Source organism: Ranitomeya imitator, chromosome 7, assembly GCF_032444005.1.
Source record: "Ranitomeya imitator isolate aRanImi1 chromosome 7, aRanImi1.pri, whole genome shotgun sequence".
In the NCBI taxonomy this organism is placed as follows: Eukaryota; Metazoa; Chordata; class Amphibia; order Anura; family Dendrobatidae; genus Ranitomeya; species Ranitomeya imitator.
Window position 1 is genome coordinate 226,101,937 of NC_091288.1, and position 21,761 is coordinate 226,123,697.

At 54.4% G+C, this 21,761-nt stretch overlaps 1 protein-coding gene across 1 annotated transcript in view; it reads right to left on the minus strand.

Annotated features, from left to right (window-relative positions):
• Nucleotides 1–21,761, minus strand: part of PRR14 (proline rich 14) — a 46,040-nt gene that overhangs the window by 5,517 nt on the left and 18,762 nt on the right. The window contains exons 2-7 of the mRNA XM_069735257.1: nt 20,749–20,860; nt 18,962–18,999; nt 10,849–10,907; nt 10,084–10,768; nt 9,826–9,919; nt 9,638–9,750 (exon numbers count right to left, since the gene is read on the minus strand). Of these exons, the coding sequence (XP_069591358.1) occupies nt 9,638–9,750; nt 9,826–9,919; nt 10,084–10,768; nt 10,849–10,907; nt 18,962–18,999; nt 20,749–20,860 (1,101 nt within the window). The remainder of the gene's footprint in view (nt 1–9,637; nt 9,751–9,825; nt 9,920–10,083; nt 10,769–10,848; nt 10,908–18,961; nt 19,000–20,748; nt 20,861–21,761) is intronic.

The following is a 21,761-nucleotide window of genomic DNA, read 5'->3' on the forward strand; positions in this document are numbered from 1 at the left end:
GGTGTAAATAAACCAAATTACAAATGGAATGTATTAAAAGAATATTTTTATTAAAAAGTTAATTAAGATAACTACCAAAACCTATATATATAATTGTCTAAGGTTTTTTTTCCGTATGTCTGTCTCTCTGTCCTGGAAATCCCGCGTCTCTGATTGGTTGAGGCCGCCAGGCCTCGACCAATCAGCGACGATGATGTCATAAAGGACGTAGACATCCCGCGTCTCTGATTCGTTAGAATCGGGCCACAATCTATATATATATATATACACACACATATATACACACACATATATACACACACACACACATATACACACACACACATATACACACACACACACACACACACACACATACATATACACACATATACACACACACACACATATACACACACATATACACACACACACACATATACACACACACACACATACACACACACATATATACACACACACATATATACATACACACACACATATACATACACATATACATACATACATACATATATTCATTCAAGATTCAAAGAAGCTTTATTGTCAGGACCAAATACACATCAATTTTGCCAAAGTAAGTGTATAAAGGCAATAGGGATAGGAACTGTGGGGATGTTGGCAGATCCATTGTGGGGGCTATAGTCCATGGCATAGGGGAGGTGGATGGGGGCAGATCCATTGTGGGGGCTATAGTCCATGGCATAGGGGAGGTGGATGGGGCAGATCCATTGTGGGGGCTATAGTCCATGGCATAGGGGAGGTGGATGGGGCAGATCCATTGTGGGGGCTATAGTCCATGGCATAGGGAAGGTGGATGGGGGCAGATCCATTGTGGGGGCTATAGTCCATGGCATAGGGGAGGTGGATGGGGGCAGATCCATTGTGGGGCTATAGTCCATGGCATAGGGGAGGTGGATGGGGGCAGATCCATTGTGGGGGCTATAGTCCATGGCATAGGGGAGGTGGATGGGGCAGATCCATTGTGGGGGCTATAGTCCATGGCATAGGGGAGGTGGATGGGGCAGATCCATTGTGGGGGCTATAGTCCATGGCATAGGGGAGGTGGATGGGGCAGATCCATTGTGGGGGCTATAGTCCATGGCATAGGGGAGGTGGATGGGGCAGATCCAGTGTGGGGGCTATAGTCCATGGCATAGGGGAGGTGGATGGGGCAGATCCATTGTGGGGGCTATAGTCCATGGCATAGGGGAGGTGGATGGGGCAGATCCATTGTGGGGGCTATAGTCCATGGCATAGGGGAGGTGGATGGGGCAGGTCCAGGGTGGGGGCTATAGTCCATGGCATAGGGGAGGTGGATGGGGCAGATCCATTGTGGGGGCTATAGTCCATGGCATAGGGGAGGTGGATGGGGCAGATCCAGTGTGGGGGCTATAGTCCATGGCATAGGGGAGGTGGATGGGGCACGTCCATTGTGGGGGCTATAGTCCATGGCATAGGGGAGGTGGATGGGGCAGGTCCAGGGTGGGGGCTATAGTCCATGGCATAGGGGAGGTGGATGGGGCAGATCCATTGTGGGGGGCTATAGTCCATGGCATAGGGGAGGTGGATGGGGGCAGATCCATTGTGGGGGCTATAGTCCATGGCATAGGGGAGGTGGATGGGAGCAGATCCAGGGTGGGGGCTATAGTCCATGGCATAGGGGAGGTGGATGGGAGCAGATCCAGGGTGGGGGCTATAGTCCATGGCATAGGGGAGGTGGATGGGGCAGGTCCATTGTGGGGGCTATAGTCCATGGCATAGGGGAGGTGGATGGGGCAGGTCCAGGTTGGGGGCTATAGTCCATGGCATCATAGTTCTCTTTCTCGCAGTCTATGACATTCGCTCACATACAGCGCTGCTATCTCCACCGCTCTCTCTTCTTCTCCCAGCAGGATATATGTTTTCTCTTCCTCCTTCATGGTGATGAAGTCTGGGAAGAGATGTGAGAGTCTCTTGAAGTGAGTGTCCCTCACTGCTGAGTATTTGGAGCAGTGTAGCAGGAAGTGGGTTTCGTCCTCTATGGCCTCCTGGTCACAGTGTTGGCACAGTCTTTCCTCCCTGGGCTTGTAGCTCTGCCTGTGTCGGCCACATTCGATGGCCAGACTGTGGGCGCTGAGTCTATATCGGCTCAGGATCTGGCGGTCTCTGGGGTCTGGGAGTTTCTCCAGATATGGCGCCAGTCTGTAGTCTCTCTGTAGGCTCCGGTACATGGTCAGTTTCTGTGAGCTGTTGATATCATTCTTACAGTCACTGACATACCTCTCCTGGCCTTCATCTGCCATCTTCCTGATTCCGGCTTTTGTCAGGTTGTTGTGATTGGTGTTCTGGTCCGGTTGGGTTTGGCTGGGCTGTTCCGAGGGTTCTGGTTTTTCTGTTTCACCTTCATGTATCAGGGCTTTATGGTGATGGGAGCTTGGATTGCTCCTATGCAGGTGAGCCCGGAATGACAGCGCCCTCTTTAGAACTGTTAGGTGTAGAGGGAATCTGCCCAGCTCGGCCCGACAGGCACTGTTGGAGGTGCTCCGATGGACCTGGAGAAGATGCTTGCAGAATTCCAGGTGCAATATTTCTGTTGGACTGGAATCCCACTTTGACCAGTCTGGATAGGTGTGAGGACCCCAGACTTCGCTGCCATACAGGAGGATTGGGGCGATGATGGAGTCGAAGATTTTTAGCCAGACCCTCACTGGTGGCTTCAGATGGTAGAGTGTCCTTCGGATGGCATAGAAGGTTTTGCAGGCCTTGTCTTTCAGGGTATATATATATATATATATATATATATATATATATATATACACACACACACACACACACACACACACACACACACACACACACGAGTTAGCCACAAGATGGAGCAATGTTACAAGGTATTTGTAATAGGAATTGTAGCCAACTCTGTTGTAAACTGTATATATTTTTTTTACCTTTTGTTCTTGGTATTGATCTTAATTACCTACAATACAAATATTCTTTTAATACATTCCATTTGTAATTTGGTTTATTCACACCACTTTTTTATATGATTTCTAAATCCTGAGATGTAGTCTGAGGGCTGACACCGTGAACCTTTTAATCCAGTGATGGTTGGCCAAGTCCTGATCGAATACAGAGCTCTGGGCTGAGACCTGAACCTTCAAGGTGCTAGGCTTGAGGTCTAACTCCAGAATTTGCGAAATATTAGGGCGGAATGGATCTGGTACATTAGGAATGGTCACACTGTTATAAATGGCATTGGTGACTGGTTTCCTGGACTTTTGTAATGTGGAAATTACTTTGTCTAAACGGCCCTTTGCACGCAATAGCTGGGCTTCCGTAACCAAGCCGCTAATCTCAGCTTTTGAGGATCCGGATGACGCAGAGGTCCCTGCGAGTGTCAGGATTCGGATCTAGCAGCTCCTGTGCACCAGTCAGCAGCCCTTCCTTCTGAGATATTCAGCTCGATGGACAGTTCCGTGTTTATCCAAATACTTGAACCTATGTTGTTGCTGATGTCTCCTCCCTGAGTTTCTTGTTGGCTTATTCTGATTTCACACCTTATTTAACCCTGGCCTTGCTCTCAGTTCCTTGTGTGACTATTGAGCTACCTGCCTTTAGTCAAGCTTCCTTCCACCTGCTGCTCCTGGTTAACGACCTCTGGCTTCCTTGACCACGATTCCTGCGCACTGCCCCTAGTGGTTGCAATATCACTAATCCAACCAGGTCAGTCCATAACAGCGAGAGAAGGTCGGTTCTCAGTGGTCACTGAACTGGACCATCTGGAGATTGATGAGAAGGTTGAACCAGCTCCTTCTTGGCCACACTGGAGCGACTAGGATGGTTGGTGCCTGATCTCTCGGATCTTCTGAAGGTCTTTGCCAGCATCGTAAATGGAGGAAACGCATGGGCTAACTGGAAGCTCCACTTCTGAGCGAAGGCATCTACTCCCCTGGACTTGTCCCTGGGGTTCAGGGAGAAATAGGTTTCGACCTGTGTATTTTGGGCTGAGGCGAATAAGTCGATCTCTGGCAGACCCCATCTTGCTACCAGCATCTGGAAGATTCCCTGGTTCAGGCTCCATTCCCCCGGCTGTATGTCCTGGTGACTCCGGAAATCTACCTGGCGGTTGGAGGACCCTTTTAAATGGACTTCTGTCAGGGAGAGATGTTTTTCAGCCCAACAAAATATTCGGCTAGATACGATCTTGAAGCTGTCGAACTTCATGCCCCCCTGATGTCTGAGGTGGGCTACGGTGGTGATGTTGCCCGAATATACCCTGACATGACAGCTAGTGACTAGGTTGTCTGCTTTAAGAAGGGCCTCCTCCACTGCCCTTAGATCTCTGAAGTTGGAGGACCTGCCACTTGTCTCTGGACTCGACTTCTCTTGGTGGGAGAACTCCTTTGTCAGAGGGAAACATTGGCCTGAGGAAGGAGAGCGCTCTTCCCTCCGGTGGCCTTAATAATTTGGTCCAGCTTGGAGCCAAGCAGACGGGAACCCTGGAAAGGCAAGTTGGTAAGGGACTTCTTTGGAGGATAAGTCTGCCTGCCACGCATTAAGTCAAATGGTCCTTCGGATGGCCACTCTATTGCTAGACGCCTGAGCAGCACATGCAGCAGAGTCCAGTGAAGCGGATACCATGTACTTCCCTACATGAGCAATTTGGTCCTCGAGGTGGGCCAATTCCTCCAGGCAGACTCCAGAAAGAACGCCCTGACGGAGCGGATTAGCCCATGCCGTTATGGACTTTGCCACCCAGGTGGAGGCAAACGCAGGGCACAATGACGTGGCGGCCGCTTCAAAGGCTGACCTTGAAAAGGACTATGAGCCTGTCATTGAGAGAAGTTCCATGTGGAAGAGGGAGGACTCTATTGGTGGATAGTCAGGAAACCGGAGGGCCACAGTCGGAGAAGTGGTCCAGTCAGTGAGCTCAGGGGAGAAGGGATATAGGATGCAGGTACGCTTCCCTCTTTGAAAGCGGTTGGTTGGGTTATCCCGTTCCTTGGAAAGTACCTACTCAAATTCGCTATGAGGGGCAAAGACTTTAGGAGCTGGTCTCAACAGTCTAAATGAAACCGCCTGTTCTGCAGGTTCCATAGTGGTCTCCTTAATGTTAAACGTCTGGTTGACAGCCACAATGAGGCTCTGAACTATGTCTCTCCTATTAGAGGCCCGGTGAGAGTCTGGGTCTGAGTAATCCTCAGACAGTTCATCCAAAACTGGCATGGCAGACTCCAGGGAAGAGGACCAGGAAAAAGATGTCCATCGGTAGAAGTCAGGAGGAGACAGGGAGCGGGAGGAAGAACTAGAGCGACGTTTCCACCTAGATCTATTACAGCTCCTGAAGGTAGGCACAGCCGGAGACTCCAGCGATCCGCTAGTAACGGCGGAGGTAGGAAGGGAAAATCTGTCAAGGATGGACACCAAGGACTGCGAAACCATGGTGAGGTCCGTGACCGACTGCAACAGAGAGGTAGCCCACACTCTCCTGGGGCAAAGAGACTCCTGGGTAGCAGTGGTGGGGAGGCAGCTGCAGTCCTGACAGAGGGGAGAGGACTGGGTAGCAGTGGTGGGGAGGCAGCTGCAGTCCTGACAGAGGGGAGAGGACTGGGTAGCAGTGGTGGGGAGGCAGCTGCAGTCCTGACAGAGGGGAGAGGACTGGGTAGCAGTGGTGGGGAGGCAGCTGCAGTCCTGAGAGAGGGGAGAGGACTGGGTAGCAGTGGTGGGGAGGCAGCTGCAGTGCTGACAGAGGGGAGAGGACTGGGTAGCAGTGGTGGGGAGGCAGCTGCAGTCCTGACAGAGGGGAGAGGACTGCGTTGCAGTGGTGGGGAGGCAGCTGCAGTCCTGACAGAGGGGAGAGGACTGCGTTGCAGTGGTGGGGAGGCAGCTGCAGTCCTGACAGAGGGGAGAGGACTGGGTAGCAGTGGTGGGGAGGCAGCTGCAGTCCTGACAGAGGGGAGAGGACTGGGTAGCAGTGGTGGGGAGGCAGCTGCAGTCCTGACAGAGGGGAGAGGACTGCGTTGCAGTGGTAGGGAGGCAGCTGCAGTCCTGACAGAGGGGAGAGGACTGGGTAGCAGTGGTGGGGAGGCAGCTGCAGTCCTGACAGAGGGGAGAGGACTGGGTAGCAGTGGTGGGGAGGCAGCTGCAGTCCTGACAGAGGGGAGAGGACTGGGTAGCAGTGGTGGGGAGGCAGCTGCAGTCCTGACAGAGGGGAGAGGACTGGGTAGCAGTGGTGGGGAGGCAGCTGCAGTCCTGACAGAGGGGAGAGGACTGGGTAGCAGTGGTGGGGAGGCAGCTGCAGTCCTGACAGAGGGGAGAGGACTGGGTAGCAGTGGTGGGGAGGCAGCTGCAGTCCTGACAGAGGGGAGAGGACTGGGTAGCAGTGGTGGGGAGGCAGCTGCAGTCCTGACAGAGGGGAGGGGACTGGGTAGCAGTGGTGGGGAGGCAGCTGCAGTCCTGACAGAGGGGAGAGGACTGGCCTGAAGGGAGATTGCAATGACATGTGGTGTAAACAAAGTGTCTGACAAGAGCAGAGGAAGAAGAGGAGGCAGGAGGGCGAGAGCGCTCTCCTCTAGGGTTAGGCATGATGAGAAGCAGACCCACTCATGCCAGAAGGTCTGCTGAGGAGAGTGTCAGTCTGCAGAGCAGAGCTAGTCACAGGAAGACGCAGGTCTCCAGGAGACAACCAGGATAATCGTGGAGATGAGCGAGTTCCCTGCAGGGATGCCACCTTCCGGGACGCGAGGCCGTCAAATGGCAACCACAGGAAGGAAGAGGAGGGCGCGCAGGGAGAAAGCGTGCGCAGGAGAGAAGAGGGGCGTTATTTCAAAAGCCCACTCGGTGAGGCTGAAGGCAGAGCTATCCATGGAGAAGTGGGCGGAGCTAGCTGCCGCAAACAAGAGAAGGGCGAGACGGCGATGCCTAGGACATGTGCACGTCCAAGATGAAGGGGCGGAGCCAACAGCCAGAAACAGTAGGGGAGGGTGTGCTATCGACGGGCGGGAGAAAAGCCCACCTGAAGAAGCAGAGGAGGCGGAGCCAACTGCTGGAGATTGGCCGCGCTGAAGCCGGGGCCTAAATTTATAACTGAGGCCCCCCAAGACGGGAGGGCAGCGTGGAGGCCCAGACTAGCCGTCAGGTAACCCAGAATGAAAGAGAAAACTGGCCCCATATAGACCAAAAACGGTCTATACCCAAAAGGAAGGCCCCTCTAGTACAAACTAACAATAAAAAAAAAACTAGGGGGGGTCGGGGGACAGTAAAACTCCATGTTCTTTGGTGATCTTCATCCACCTTTTCATTATCTTCATCGTTCCGATTTTCTTCGTTTTTATCTTCTTTTTCCGGATCTTCACCCCTGACACCTCTGGGCACCTGACAGAGAGAAGAAAGGGAGATGTCCCTCTCCATCCAGACCTTCATTGGATGTCTGAGCCTCTTGGGATGTGGGACGTCCATGCCTCCTGACACTGACAGACTGGTGGGCCAGTAGGTAGGAGACAGGACCGATGTGTTGGGGATAGGGTCCTGCTGGATAGGCACATGAGCATACGGGGGTCGCAGTACCCGCCGTACCCATAGTCTCTACGTGGGAGTACAGTGGTGACTGCTCACGCTGTATCCGTGGACCCGCGTCCACCGCCGCCTGACACGAAGCTCCACGGATTATCCTAGTGCCGGCCGGTGGGGCGTGCACTGCGGGGGAGGGGATAACCTTTTTCTCCCTAGTGGCAGCAGCTTACACCAATGGCTTCCTGTGTCCCCAATGACGCGATAGAGATAAATAGGTTTTGTATATTTCCTTGAAAAAAAAAAAGTTGCTCCTACATTGTTAAACCTAACAAAATAACATGTTACAAATGGCGCTGATGTAAAGCCGGCATGAGGGATGGGGGATATTGATTAACACTGTTACTTCATGAAAAACCTGCACCGGGAAATCTGGATCATTCTGGAACTTATATTCAACTTTTTTATAATTTGGATTTTTTAAATAAAAAAATTGATAGAAAAAAAAAAGCCGACATGAGGGAAATGTTATTAATGTTTTCTGAGGTAAGACTATCTGGATTAAAGGGATAATTATTCAAAGTTTGAAAATTGCAAATGTCTTTACATTTTTGTCAAATTTCTGATTTTTTTTTTTAATAAACAAACACATTGGCCTAAATTTACCATTATCATACATTATAGTGTGCCACGAAAAAAGAATCTCAAAATCCCCGGGATTTGTTTTAAGCATTCCAGAGCTGTTAACACAAACGGACACTGGTCAGAAATCAAAAATTTGGCACAGGCACTAAGGGGTTAAAAGAGCTGTTCCTCTTGTAAACCGCACCGGCGTCCAAACGGTCTGTATAAATCAATGGTGGCAGCCAGTAGCTTTTTGTTACTGTGGAGGTGTATGTGTGTCTCTATATATTCCATGTGTTGGAGTCGGAGGTGTATACACCATACGCTCACTGTGACTTCCCCAATAACCGACTTAGTAGTGGAAGCCGCCGCGGCCTCGTCCATCACTCATCAGTCAACTGCATAATTGTCTTGACAATTGGAGGCAGCAGAGTTGCATCCCCTTGACAAACTGGTGACAGTGGTGGGATCTGCACGACACCCGTGACAAGAACACACACACACACACACACACACACACACGAGTGTGTACATGCATACCCAAGCGCGCGCACATACACACGAATGCACACAGACGTGTACACAAATGAGCATGCATACACAACAAGAGTGCACATACAAATGAACACAGACATGAGAACGCGCATACACACAAGTGTCTACTTACACAAGCGAGCACACATACATGCTAGAATACACATACTCGACTGAGCAAACACAAACACGAGAATGTACATACACATGAGCACACATACCCTCAAGCGAGCACACACCCTCGAGCGAGCAAGCACACACATACCCTCGAATGACCACATACACATATCCTCGAGTGAGCACACACACACCCTCGAGCGAGCACACACACACACCCTCGAGTGACCACACACACACCCTCGAGCACACACACATACCCTCGAGTGACCACACACATACCCTCGAGCGAGCACACATACCCTTGAGCGAGCACACACACATCCTCGAATGACCACATACACATACCCTCGAGTGAGCACACACACACCCTCGAGTGACCACACACACACCCTCGAGCACACACACACACCCTCGAGCGAGCACACACACACCCTCGAGCGAGCACACACACACCCTCGAGCGAGCACACACACCCTCGAGTGACCACACACACCCTCGAGCACACACACACACACCCTCGAGCGAGCACACACACCCTCGAGCGAGCACACACACACCCTCGAGCGAGCACACACACACCCTCGAGCGAGCACACACACACCCTCGAGCGAGCACACACACACCCTCGAGCGAGCACACACACACACCCTCGAGCGAGCACACACATACTCTCGAGTGACCACACACATACCCTCGAGCGAGCACACACACACCCTCGAGCGAGCACACACACACCCTCGAGCGAGCACACACACATACCCTCGAGCGAGCACACACGTACCCTTGAGCCAGCAAACATACCCCCGAGTGAGCATTGAGGGCGTGCTAGTGCACTCAAAGGATATTAAACTGAACTGTCAGCCCCTACCGGACTCGTTTTGGGAGACCCAGCGGCGTCAGCTTCTCCTCCGGTCTCTGCGTCCGCTTCCTTATCTGGATGTTAGACACTTTGTTCTCTTTAGAAGATCGATTTTCTGGACTCTGGAAAAGATGAAATGAGGTTTGTACAGTCTCGCCTGACATTTCCTCTCCTCTGTGATTCGACCCAACTCTCACCTTGAAGGCAGAATCTGCTGTTACCTGGTGCTCAGCCTCACTGAGGCCCTGCACTCTATCTTTGTCCAGGTAACGGCCCGTAGGAGACCCCTCACTGTGGATGGAACCAAGACAACACAGGGAATGAAAGAGGGAGGGAAGGAGTGAACTGGCTGTGGTTGAGGGATGACCGGAGCAGCGAGCCACGGCCTCCGCACTGGATGGCTACCACTCATGTCCTACATGCAGACTCTGACCACCCATCCCGCAGCCTCTTACCTATGCACAGAGCTCCGCACATCACCCGGCGGGCACAGCGCCAGCCTCAGGACAGAGGGATGATTCTCCTTACGAAGGCAGGACAAGGAGAAAGGAATCAATGAGTGGCACTCTTCGAGTGATCCCAGGCTGTGTCTTCTCCGCCGGCAGGGACATGGCTCCACGGTACAGTCCGTCGTATCAAGGCTCTGCCTTCGCTTCAGCTTTGCAGGAGGTGGTGATGGACAGGACAAGTAGCGCTGCAGGGGAGGGCGACACAATGTGGATGGCGGCATGGGATCGGGAGCGGCTCTCTGTGGTTGGGACGGACGGTTGGGTGTCGTGTCGTCTCCATGTGACGATGCAGAAGACATGTCATTAAGGCTACACTCTTTCTTTACCCTGGAGTGCGCAGGGGACAGGGCAGACGGCACGTCAGGGCCTCGGGACACCTCCGCAGAGGCGGAATTCTCCAGATGGTCTGCGGCACCAGTATGGCTGCCATTCTCCAAGCTTGGGGCGTCTTTTCGACTCTTTACTGGAGTGAGAAAGATTTCAGCAAAGCTCTCTAACTTGGAGCGCACGCTGTGGAAAAGTGGAACCAGGCCCCAGCCCACCTCCTCCTTGGGCGCTGGCTTTAAAGTGGGGCAGGCGTGAGACGGGCCATCCGGGCAGATGGGCAGAATAGTAGACGACTCTGTGAGATCTGCAGAAAGAAGCATGGCCGTACATGTAAAAACCACAAGTGACGACCCCCCAACTCACAATCCGAGCCACCATTCTTACCTGGATCGTTACCGAAGGTTGTGGGGCTCAGTCTGCTGGGTACGGACCAGATACCTGTGCTGGAAAAGAAGAGCAAGGTCACACCCAACATCACACCCGTGCAACATTCCTGCAGGGTCGCACGACGCCCCTGCCAACCCCTCCTGGGTCTCACATATACACAGTATACACACAAGCCCCTGCCCGTCCCTCCAGTGTCTCACATATACACAGTATACACACACGCCCCTGCCCGTCCCTCCAGTGTCTCACATATACACCCTATACACACACGCCCCTGCCCGTTCCTCCAGTGTTTCACATATACACCCTATACACACACGCCCCTGCCCGTCCCTCCAGTGTCTCACATATACACCGTATACACACACGCCCCTGCCCGTCCCTCCAGTGTCTCACATATACACCGTATACACACACGCCCCTGCCCGTCCCTACAGTGTCTCACATATACACCCTATACACACACGCCTCTGCCCGTCCCTCCAGTGTCTCACATATACACCCTATACACACACGCCCCTGCCCGTCCCTCCAGTGTCTCACATATACACCCTATACACACACGCCCCTGCCCGTCCCTCCAGTGTCTCACATATACACCGTATACACACACGCCCCTGCCCGTCCCTCCAGTGTCTCATATATACACCGTATACACACACGCCCCTGCCCGTCCCTCCAATGTCTCATATATACACACAAACCCCTGCCCGTCCCTCCAGTGTCTCATATATACACCGTATACACACACGCCCCTGCCCGTCCCTCCAGTGTCTCATATATACACACAAACCCCTGCCCGTCCCTCCAGTGTCTCATATATACACCGTATACACACACGCCCCTGCCCGTCCCTCCAGTGTCTCAAATATACACCCTATACACACACACTCCTGCCAGTCCCTCCAGTGTCTCATATATACACACAAACCCCTGCCCGTCCCTCCAGTGTCTCATATATACACCGTATACACACACGCTCCTGCCCGTCCCTCCAGTGTCTCATATATACACCGTATACACACACTCCCCTGCCCGTCCCTCCAGTGTCTCACATATACACCGTATACACACACGCCCCTGCCCGTCCCTCCAGTGTCTCATATATACACCGTATACACACACACGCCCCTGCCCGTCCCTCCAGTGTCTCACATATACACCGTATACACACACACGCCCCTGCCCGTCCCTCCAGTGTCTCACATATACACCCTATACACACACACCCTGCCCGTCCCTGCTCGTGTCTCACATATACACCCTATACACACCCGCTCCTGCCAACCCCTTCTGGGTCTCACATATACACAGGCCCCTGCCCGGCCCTCCAGTGTCTCATATACACACACACGCCCCTGCCCGTCCCTCCAGTGTCTCATATACACTGTGGTGAAATATATATATATATATATATATATATATATATATATGTGTAGGGATATATATCTAGGGTTATATGTGTGACTAGTGATAATGTAACATCTGTCCTGAAGGCAAGTCGCACCTAGGTGTTAATAGGTACTTCCTTGGGAATAGTAGAACTTCTGTCTCCATATCTCACCAGGAGGTCTAGCTAGGACCAAGAAGAAAAGTAACATTTGGCACCTCTGAAGTCTTGGAGGGGAGATGCTAAATTGGGCCTGAGGGAAGCTAACCCAGGGAACCATCTCACACGTGTCTTATAAATTTAGGCTGCAGACAGAGAATTGTGTTCACATGTGAGGGCAGCCTGAGAAGCTGGTGTGTTCCACCAACTCTATTCACCGCCCCTCAGGGAGCAGAAAGCAGACTACCAGTTAGATGATTTCTGTAAGTTTATCCTGTTTATTTTGACATTGTTGCATAAGTTGTATGTTTTTATTATCATATTTTTATACCTTTTTCTTATTGTAAGCATTGAACTTTTTGCTATTAAAGTATAAAACTTTAACAAGTTGAACCTTGAATGTTCTAAAGAATCCATAGCCTAAAGGTGTGTGAGCCTTATGAGTGATAGACATATTTTTATTAGTATTATAAGTTCCGGGACTCATCGCCCGTGTATTCGATGAGTGGTGGCAGTGTGTATGAGCGGGTGTGTGACCTGGGTCGGTGTGTGATTTATGCTCCCATTATAGCATAGGACAGAGGTTGAATGCTGGACTGAGAGTGGGGAGATAGATTAACCCTTACAGGCACAACCCCAAGTCACGTGTGAGAGCAGGCACGTGACGAATAAGTGACACCACGGAGAAGGGATCCGTGACACACACCCTATCCACACACGCTCCTGCCTGTCCCTCCAGTGTCTCACGTATACACCCTATACACACCCACTCCTGCCCGTCCCTCCAGTGTCTCACATATACACCCTATACACACCCGCTCCTGTCAGTCCCTCCAGTGTCTCACATATACACACCGGCTCCTGCCCTTCCCTCCAGTGTCTCACACATACACCCTATACACACCGGCTCCTGCCCGTCCCTCCAGTGTCTCACATATACACCCTATACACACCCGCTCCTGCCCGTCCCTCCAGTGTCTCACATATACACCCTACACACACACACGCCTCTGCCCGTCCCTCCAGTGTCTCACATATACACCCTATACACACACACACGCCTCTGCCCGTTCCTCCAGTGTCTCACATATACACCCTATACACACACACGCCTCTGCCCGTCCCTCCAGTGTCTCACATATACACCCTATACACACACGCCTCTGCCCGTCCCTCCAGTGTCTCACATATACACCCTATACACACACACGCCCCTGCCCGTCCCTCCAGTGTCTCACATATACACCCTATACACACACACGCCCCTGCCCGTCCCTCCAGTGTCTCACATATACACCCTATACACACACACGCCTCTGCCCGTCCCTCCAGTGTCTCACATATACACCCTATACACACACACGCCCCTGCCCGTCCCTCCAGTGTCTCACATATACACCCTATACACACACATGCCCCTGCCTGTCCCTCCAGTGTCTCACATATACACCCTATACACGCACGCCTCTGCCCATCCCTCCAGTGTCTCACATATACACCCTATACACGCACGCCTCTGCCCGTCCCTCCAGTGTCTCACATATACACCCTACACACACACACGCCTCTGCTCGTCCCTCCAGTGTCTCACATATACACCCTACACACACACGCTCCTGCCCGTCCCTCCAGTGTCTCACATATACACCCTACACACACACACGCCCCTGCCCGTCCCTCCAGTGTCTCACATATACACCCTATACACACACACCCTGCCCGTCCCTCCAGTGTCTCACATATACACCCTATACACACCCGCCTCTGCCCATCCCTCCAGTGTCTCACATATACACCCTATACACACACACCCTGCCTGTCCCTCCAGTGTCTCACATATACATCCTATACACACACGCCCCTGCCCGTCCCTCCAGTGTCTCACATATACACCCTACACACACACACGCCTCTGCCCATCCCTCCAGTGTCTCACATATACACCCTATACACGCACGCCTCTGCCCGTCCCTCCAGTGTCTCACATATACACCCTATACACACACACACCCTGCCCGTCCCTCCAGTGTCTCACATATACACCCTATACACACACACGCTCCTGCCCGTCCCTCCAGTGTCTCACATATACACCCTATACACACACACGCTCCTGCCTGTCCCTCCAGTGTCTCACATATACATCCTATACACACACACACCCCTGCCCGTCCCTCCAGTGTCTCACATATACACCCTACACACACACACGCCTCTGCCCGTCCCTCCAGTGTCTCACATATACACCCTACACACACACACGCCTCTGCCCGTCCCTCCAGTGTCTCACATATACACCCTATACACACACACGCCCCTGCCAGTCCCTCCAGTGTCTCACATATACACCCTATACACACACGCCCTGCCCGTCCCTCCAGTGTCTCACATATACACCCTATACACACCCGCTCCTGCCCGTCCCTCCAGTGTCTCACATATACACCCTATACACGCACGCCTCTGCCCGTCCCTCCAGTGTCTCACATATACACCCTATACACACACGCCTCTGCCCGTCCCTCCAGTGTCTCACATATACACCCTATACACGCACGCCTCTGCCCATCCCTCCAGTGTCTCACATATACACCCTATACACACACACCCTGCCCGTCCCTCCAGTGTCTCACATATACACCCTATACACACCCGCTCCTGCCCGTCCCTCCAGTGTCTCACATATACATCCTATACACACACGCCCCTGCCCGTCCCTCCAGTGTCTCACATATACACCCTATACACACACACGCCTCTGCCCATCCCTCCAGTGTCTCACATATACACCGTATACACACACACGCCCCTGCCAGTCCCTCCAGTGTCTCACATATACACCCTATACACACACACGCCTCTGCCCATCCCTCCAGTGTCTCACATATACACCGTATACACACACACGCCCCTGCCCGTCCCTCCAGTGTCTCACATATACACCCTATACACACCCGCTCCTGCCCGTCCCTCCAGTGTCTCACATATACACCCTATACACACCCGCTCCTGCCCGTCCCTCCAGTGTCTCACATATACACCCTATACACACCCGCTCCTGCCTGTCCCTCCAGTGTCTCACATATACATCCTATACACACCCGCTCCTGCCCGTCCCTCCAGTGTCTCACATATACACAGTATACACGCACGCCCCTGCCCGTCCCTCCAGTGTCTCACATATACACCCTACACACACACACGCCTCTGCCCGTCCCTCCAGTGTCTCACATATACACCCTACACACACACACGCCTCTGCCCGTCCCTCCAGTGTCTCACATATACACCCTATACACACACACGCCCCTGCCAGTCCCTCCAGTGTCTCACATATACACCCTATACACACCCGCTCCTGCCCGTCCCTCCAGTGTCTCACATATACACCCTATACACACACACGCCCCTGCCCGTCCCTCCAGTGTCTCACATATACACCCTATACACACACACGCCCCTGCCCGTCCCTCCAGTGTCTCACATATACACCCTATACACACACACGCCCCTGCCCGTCCCTCCAGTGTCTCACATATACACCCTACACACACACACGCCCCTGCCCGTCCCTCCAGTGTTTCACATATACACCCTATACACACCCGCTCCTGCCCGTCCCTCCAGTGTCTCACATATACACCCTATACACACACACGCCTCTGCCCGTCCCTCCAGTGTCTCACATATACACCCTATACACACACACGCCTCTGCCCGTCCCTCCAGTGTCTCACATATACACACACGCCTCTGCCCGTCCCTCCAGTGTCTCACATATACACATACGCCCCTGCCCGTCCCTCCAGTGTCTCATATATACACCCTATACACACCCGCTCCTGCCCGTCCCTCCAGTGTCTCACATATACACCCTATACACACACGCCTCTGCCCGTCCCTCCAGTGTCTCACATATACACACACGCCCCTGCCCGTCCCTCCAGTGTCTCACATATACACCCTATACACACCCGCTCCTGCCCGTCCCTCCAGTGTCTCACATATACACCCTATACACACCCGCTCCTGCCCGTCCCTCCAGTGTCTCACATATACACCCTATGCACACACGCCCCAGCCCGTCCCTCCAGTGTCTCACATATACACCCTATACACACACACGCCTCTGCCCATCCCTCCAGTGTCTCATATACACCCTATACACACCAGCTCCTGCCCGTCCCTCCAGTGTCTCATATATACACCCTATACACACCCGCTCCTGCCCGTCCCTCCAGTGTCTCATATATACACCGTATACACACCCGCTCCTGCCCATCCCTCCAGTGTCTCACATATACACCCTATACACACACGCCTCTGCCCGTCCCTCCAGTGTCTCACATATACACCCTATACACACACGCCCCTGCCCGTCCCTCCAGTGTCTCACATATACACCCTATACACACCCGCTCCTGCCCGTCCCTCCAGTGTCTCACATATACACCCTACACACACACACGCCCCTGCCTGTCCCTCCAGTGTCTCACATATACACCCTACACACACGCCCCTGCCTGTCCCTCCAGTGTCTCACATATACACCCTATACACACACGCCCCTGCCCGTCCCTCCAGTGTCTCACATATACACCCTATACACACACACGCCCCTGCCCGTCCCTCCAGTGTCTCACATATACACCCTATACACACACGCCCCTGCCCGTCCCTCCAGTGTCTCACATATACACCCTATACACACACACGCTCCTGCCCGTCCCTACAGTGTCTCATATATACACCCTATACACACCCGCTCCTGCCCGTCCCTCCAGTGTCTCATATATACACCCTATACACACCCGCTCCTGCCCGTCCCTCCAGTGTCTCACATATACACCCTATACACACACACGCCTCTGCCCGTCCCTCCAGTGTCTCACATATACACCCTATACACACACACGCCCCTGCCCGTCCCTCCAGTGTCTCACATATACACCCTATACACACACGCCTCTGCCCGTCCCTCCAGTGTCTCACATATACACCCTATACACACACACGCCTCTGCCCGTCCCTCCAGTGTCTCACATATACACCCTATACACACACGCCTCTGCCTGTCCCTCCAGTGTCTCACATATACACCCTATACACACACACGCCCCTGCCCGTCCCTCCAGTGTCTCACATATACACCCTATACACACACGCCCCTGCCCGTCCCTCCAGTGTCTCACATATACACCGTATACACACACACGCCCCTGCCCGTCCCTCCAGTGTCTCACATATACACAGTATACACACACACGCCCCTGCCCGTCCCTCCAGTGTCTCACATATACACAGTATACACACACACGCCCCTGCCCGTCCCTCCAGTGTCTCACATATACACCCTATACACACACACGCCTCTGCCCGTCCCTCCAGTGTCTCACATATACACCCTACACACACACGCCCCTGCCCGTCCCTCCAGTGTCTCACATATACACCCTATACACACACACGCCCCTGCCCGTCCCTCCAGTGTCTCACATATACACCCTATACACACACATGCCCCTGCCCGTCCCTCCAGTGTCTCACATATACACCCTATACACACACACGCCTCTGCCCGTCCCTCCAGTGTCTCACATATACACCCTATACACACACGCCTCTGCCCGTCCCTCCAGTGTCTCAAATTTAGTGAAGGAAATAAGTATTTGATCCCTTGCTGATTTTGTAACTTTGCCCACTGACAAAGACATGAACACACTATAATTATAAGGGAAGGTTAATTTTAACATCGAGAGATAATCAGATTGTGTAAATTATATAAAGTATAGAGAAGTGCGCATGCGCAGTGAAAGCTCATAGAGCGCTAGCTCAGGCGCACCGCAGTGCTTTCCTCCTCTCTCAGCCGTGCAGAAACGCGTGCATGCGCAGGAGCGATGGAGGAGCCTGCGTGGAAATCGTAGGGACGGTTCATCCACACAAAATGGTTGGAATCTAAAGACCACACGCCCGCCGGACCAGACCGCCCCTAGGGGAGTGTAATAACAGCTGCTTTTGTTTCGCAGGGCGGCTTATATGCTCTATATATTAGGATGCTGTGACACAGGGCTGAAAGGTGGTGGCCGTAGATTATATGGCAAAACCTGGTGACGGGTTCCCTCTAAGGGTTAAGGGAATTCCCTCCTACAGAGAAGCCCGGAGGTGTCTGCTGGGACTCATTCACACCACGGTACGTTCAGCTCCTGTGCGCTCCATGACAGACCGCACCACCACCAATGTTAGTCTATGGAGAGCACAGACACCGGATGAGACCACCATTCAAGTCTATGGGAGAGCAAATGAAAGCCTCAGCCGGAGGCGCCGTGCCGATCTGGCCTCGCAGTTCTCTACATGGTTAATAGCTGCGGCCGTCAGACGTGACTGTGATGACGAGGGGAGAAATTCTCCCGCTCTTCTAGATGAGGCCGATGGCTGCACGCAGTACCAGATCCTCTACGCGAGCCCAGGCCGCGGCACGTCTGACATGTCACTCATCCCGCTCATCTCTGCACGCTCATCACAGTCTATAGTATTCACAGGCATGACAGAAAGTGTTCATACCGCTCACATGGAGGCGTCTTCACCTGAAGCTGCTCAACCTGCAAAATGATAGAGCCGTCAGTGAGAAGAGCGACAACCAAGACGACGACGACAGGCAGCCCCCGACCCATCCACACCCGGGATCTACTGGTGCATGTACTGTGCCGGGGACGCCGAACCCTGGGGACCCGATATACAAAGTCTGACATCGTATGTGTATCGGTGAGCTCCCCGACTGCCACCACTGCCTGCGCCTAGGGCCCTCCACCCCTGTCCGCGACAAGGGACCACCACCACTGCCCAGACAAGTGTCCACCACCACTGCCTGCGCCACTACTGCCCGGCCAAGGGACAACCACCCCCGCCTGCGCCTAGGGTCCACCACCCCCGCCTGCGCCTAGGGTCCACCACCCCCGCCTGCGCCTAGGGTCCACCACCCCCGCCTGCGCCTAGGGTCCACCACCCCCGCCTGCGCCTAGGGTCCACCACCCCCGCCTGCGCCTAGGGTCCACCACCCCCGCCTGCGCCTAGGGTCCACCACCCCCGCCTGCGCCTAGGGTCCACCACCCCCGCCTGCGCCTAGGGTCCACCACCCCCGCCTGCGCCTAGGGTCCACCACCCCCGCCTGCGCCTAGGGTCCACCACCCCCGCCTGCGCCTAGGGTCCACCACCCCCGCCTGCGCCTAGGGTCCACCACCCCCGCCTGCGCCTAGGGTCCACCACCCCCGCCTGCGCCTAGGGTCCACCACCTCTGTCCACGACAAAGGACCACCACCCCTGTCCATGACAAAGGACCACCACCACTGCCCGGCCAAGTGTCCACCACCACTGCCTGCGCCTAGGGTCCACCACCCCAGCCTGTGCCACTACTGCCCGGCCAAGGGTCCACCACCCCTGCCTGCGCCTAGGGTCCACCACCCCTGTCCACGACAAAGGACCACCACCACTGCCTGGCCAAGTGTCCGCCACCACTCCCTGCGCCTAGGGTCCACCACCCCATCCTGTGCCACTACTGCCCGACCAATGGTCCAATTCTTTTACCTGTGTCACCTCTGCCTGCGCCTAGGGTTCAGCACCCCTGCCCGCACCTACAGTCCACCACCCCAGCCTCTGCCACCACTTCCCAGCCAAGGGTCCACCACCCCTGCCCGCACCTAGGGACCACCTCCACTGCCTGGCCAAGGGTCCACCACCCCTGCCCGCTCCTAGGGACCACCTCCACTGTCCAGCCAAGGATCCACCTGCCCGCGCCACTACTGCTCGGCCTAGAGTCTAGCACTCCTGCCCTCACCACCACTGCCTGCACCACTACTGCCCGGCCTAATGTCCAATACCCCTGCCCACGTCACCACTGACTGTCCACCACCACTGCCCAGCCTAGGGTCCACCACCCCTGCCCGCAACAAGGGACCACCACCACTGCCCGGCAAAGTGTCCATCACCACTGCCTGTCCTATGGTCAAGCACTTATGCCCATGTCAGCTCTGCCTGCACCAAGTGTCCACCACCCCTGCCTGTGCCTCCACTGCCCAGACTAGGGTCCACCACCTCTGCCTGCAACACACTGCCCAACCTAATGTCCAATACCCCAGCCACCACTGCCCGGCCGAAGGTCCAATACCCCTGCCCACATCACCACTGACTGGCCTAGGGTCCACCACCACTGCCGCACCACCACTGCCCAGCCTAGGGTCCAGTACTCCTGCCAATGTCATCACTGCCTTAGTCTAGGGTCCATCATCCCAGCTTGTGACACTACTGCCCGCGCCTAAGGTCCAACACTGCCCATATGTAACAAGGCTTCTCACCTCCTGGGCAATATCTTGCAGCTCCACGGACAGAATCCTCTGACTCTCTCTCTCCATAGGAGACGCCAGGTTAAGGGTGTGCGGTTCACCTCTGGAGTCACTAGAGGATGGGCTGCAGAAATAAAAAAAACAACAACAAAGAATCACACGAGAAAAGTAAGATCTGAAGTGAAGTCAAGAACAGCACCGACCTCCAGAGGAAGAACAAAATGGCGAAACACCTGATATGTGATATTACTGTCCTCTCCCCTTGTCCCCTCGCTCTCCCTTCACCCTCACAAGTACATTCCTTGCTGTGAGCCACGGTGATTGCCAGCACGTCAGCCACAGTTTCCTTCTCTCCGGAGTAGCACAGAGAGAGCGGCACCATCAGAAAGCAGGTTCCTCCTCACCGGAGACAAAAACCCAAACATCGGGACGAGGCTGAAGTTGGTTTCGTGTTTGGCTGCTTTTTTCCTCTTTTTTCAAAGGCTTAGCGTAAAAAACCCCAATAATAAAATCCAGTGCGGCAAGGGGCCCGGCTGACCGCGCAGCAGAGACGGGCCCGGCTGACCGCGCAGCAGAGACGGGCCCGGCTGACCGCGCAGCAGAGACGGGCCCGGCTGACCGCGCAGCAGAGACGGGCCCGGCTGACCGCGCAGCAGAGACGGGCCCGGCTGACCGCGCAGCAGAGACGGGCCCGGCTGACCGCGCAGCAGAGACGGGCCCGGCTGACCGCGCAGCAGAGACGGGCCCGGCTGACCGCGCAGCAGAGACGGGCCCGGCTGACCGCGCAGCAGAGACGGGCCCGGCTGACCGCGCAGCAGAGACGGGCCCGGCTGACCGCGCAGCAGAGACGGGCCCGGCTGACCGCGCAGCAGAGACGGGCCCGGCTGACCGCGCAGCAGAGACGGGCCCGGCTGACCGCGCAGCAGAGACGGGCCCGGCTGACCGCGCAGCAGAGACGGGCCCGGCTGACCGCGCAGCAGAGACGGGCCCGGCTGACCGCGCAGCAGAGACGGGCCCGGCTGACC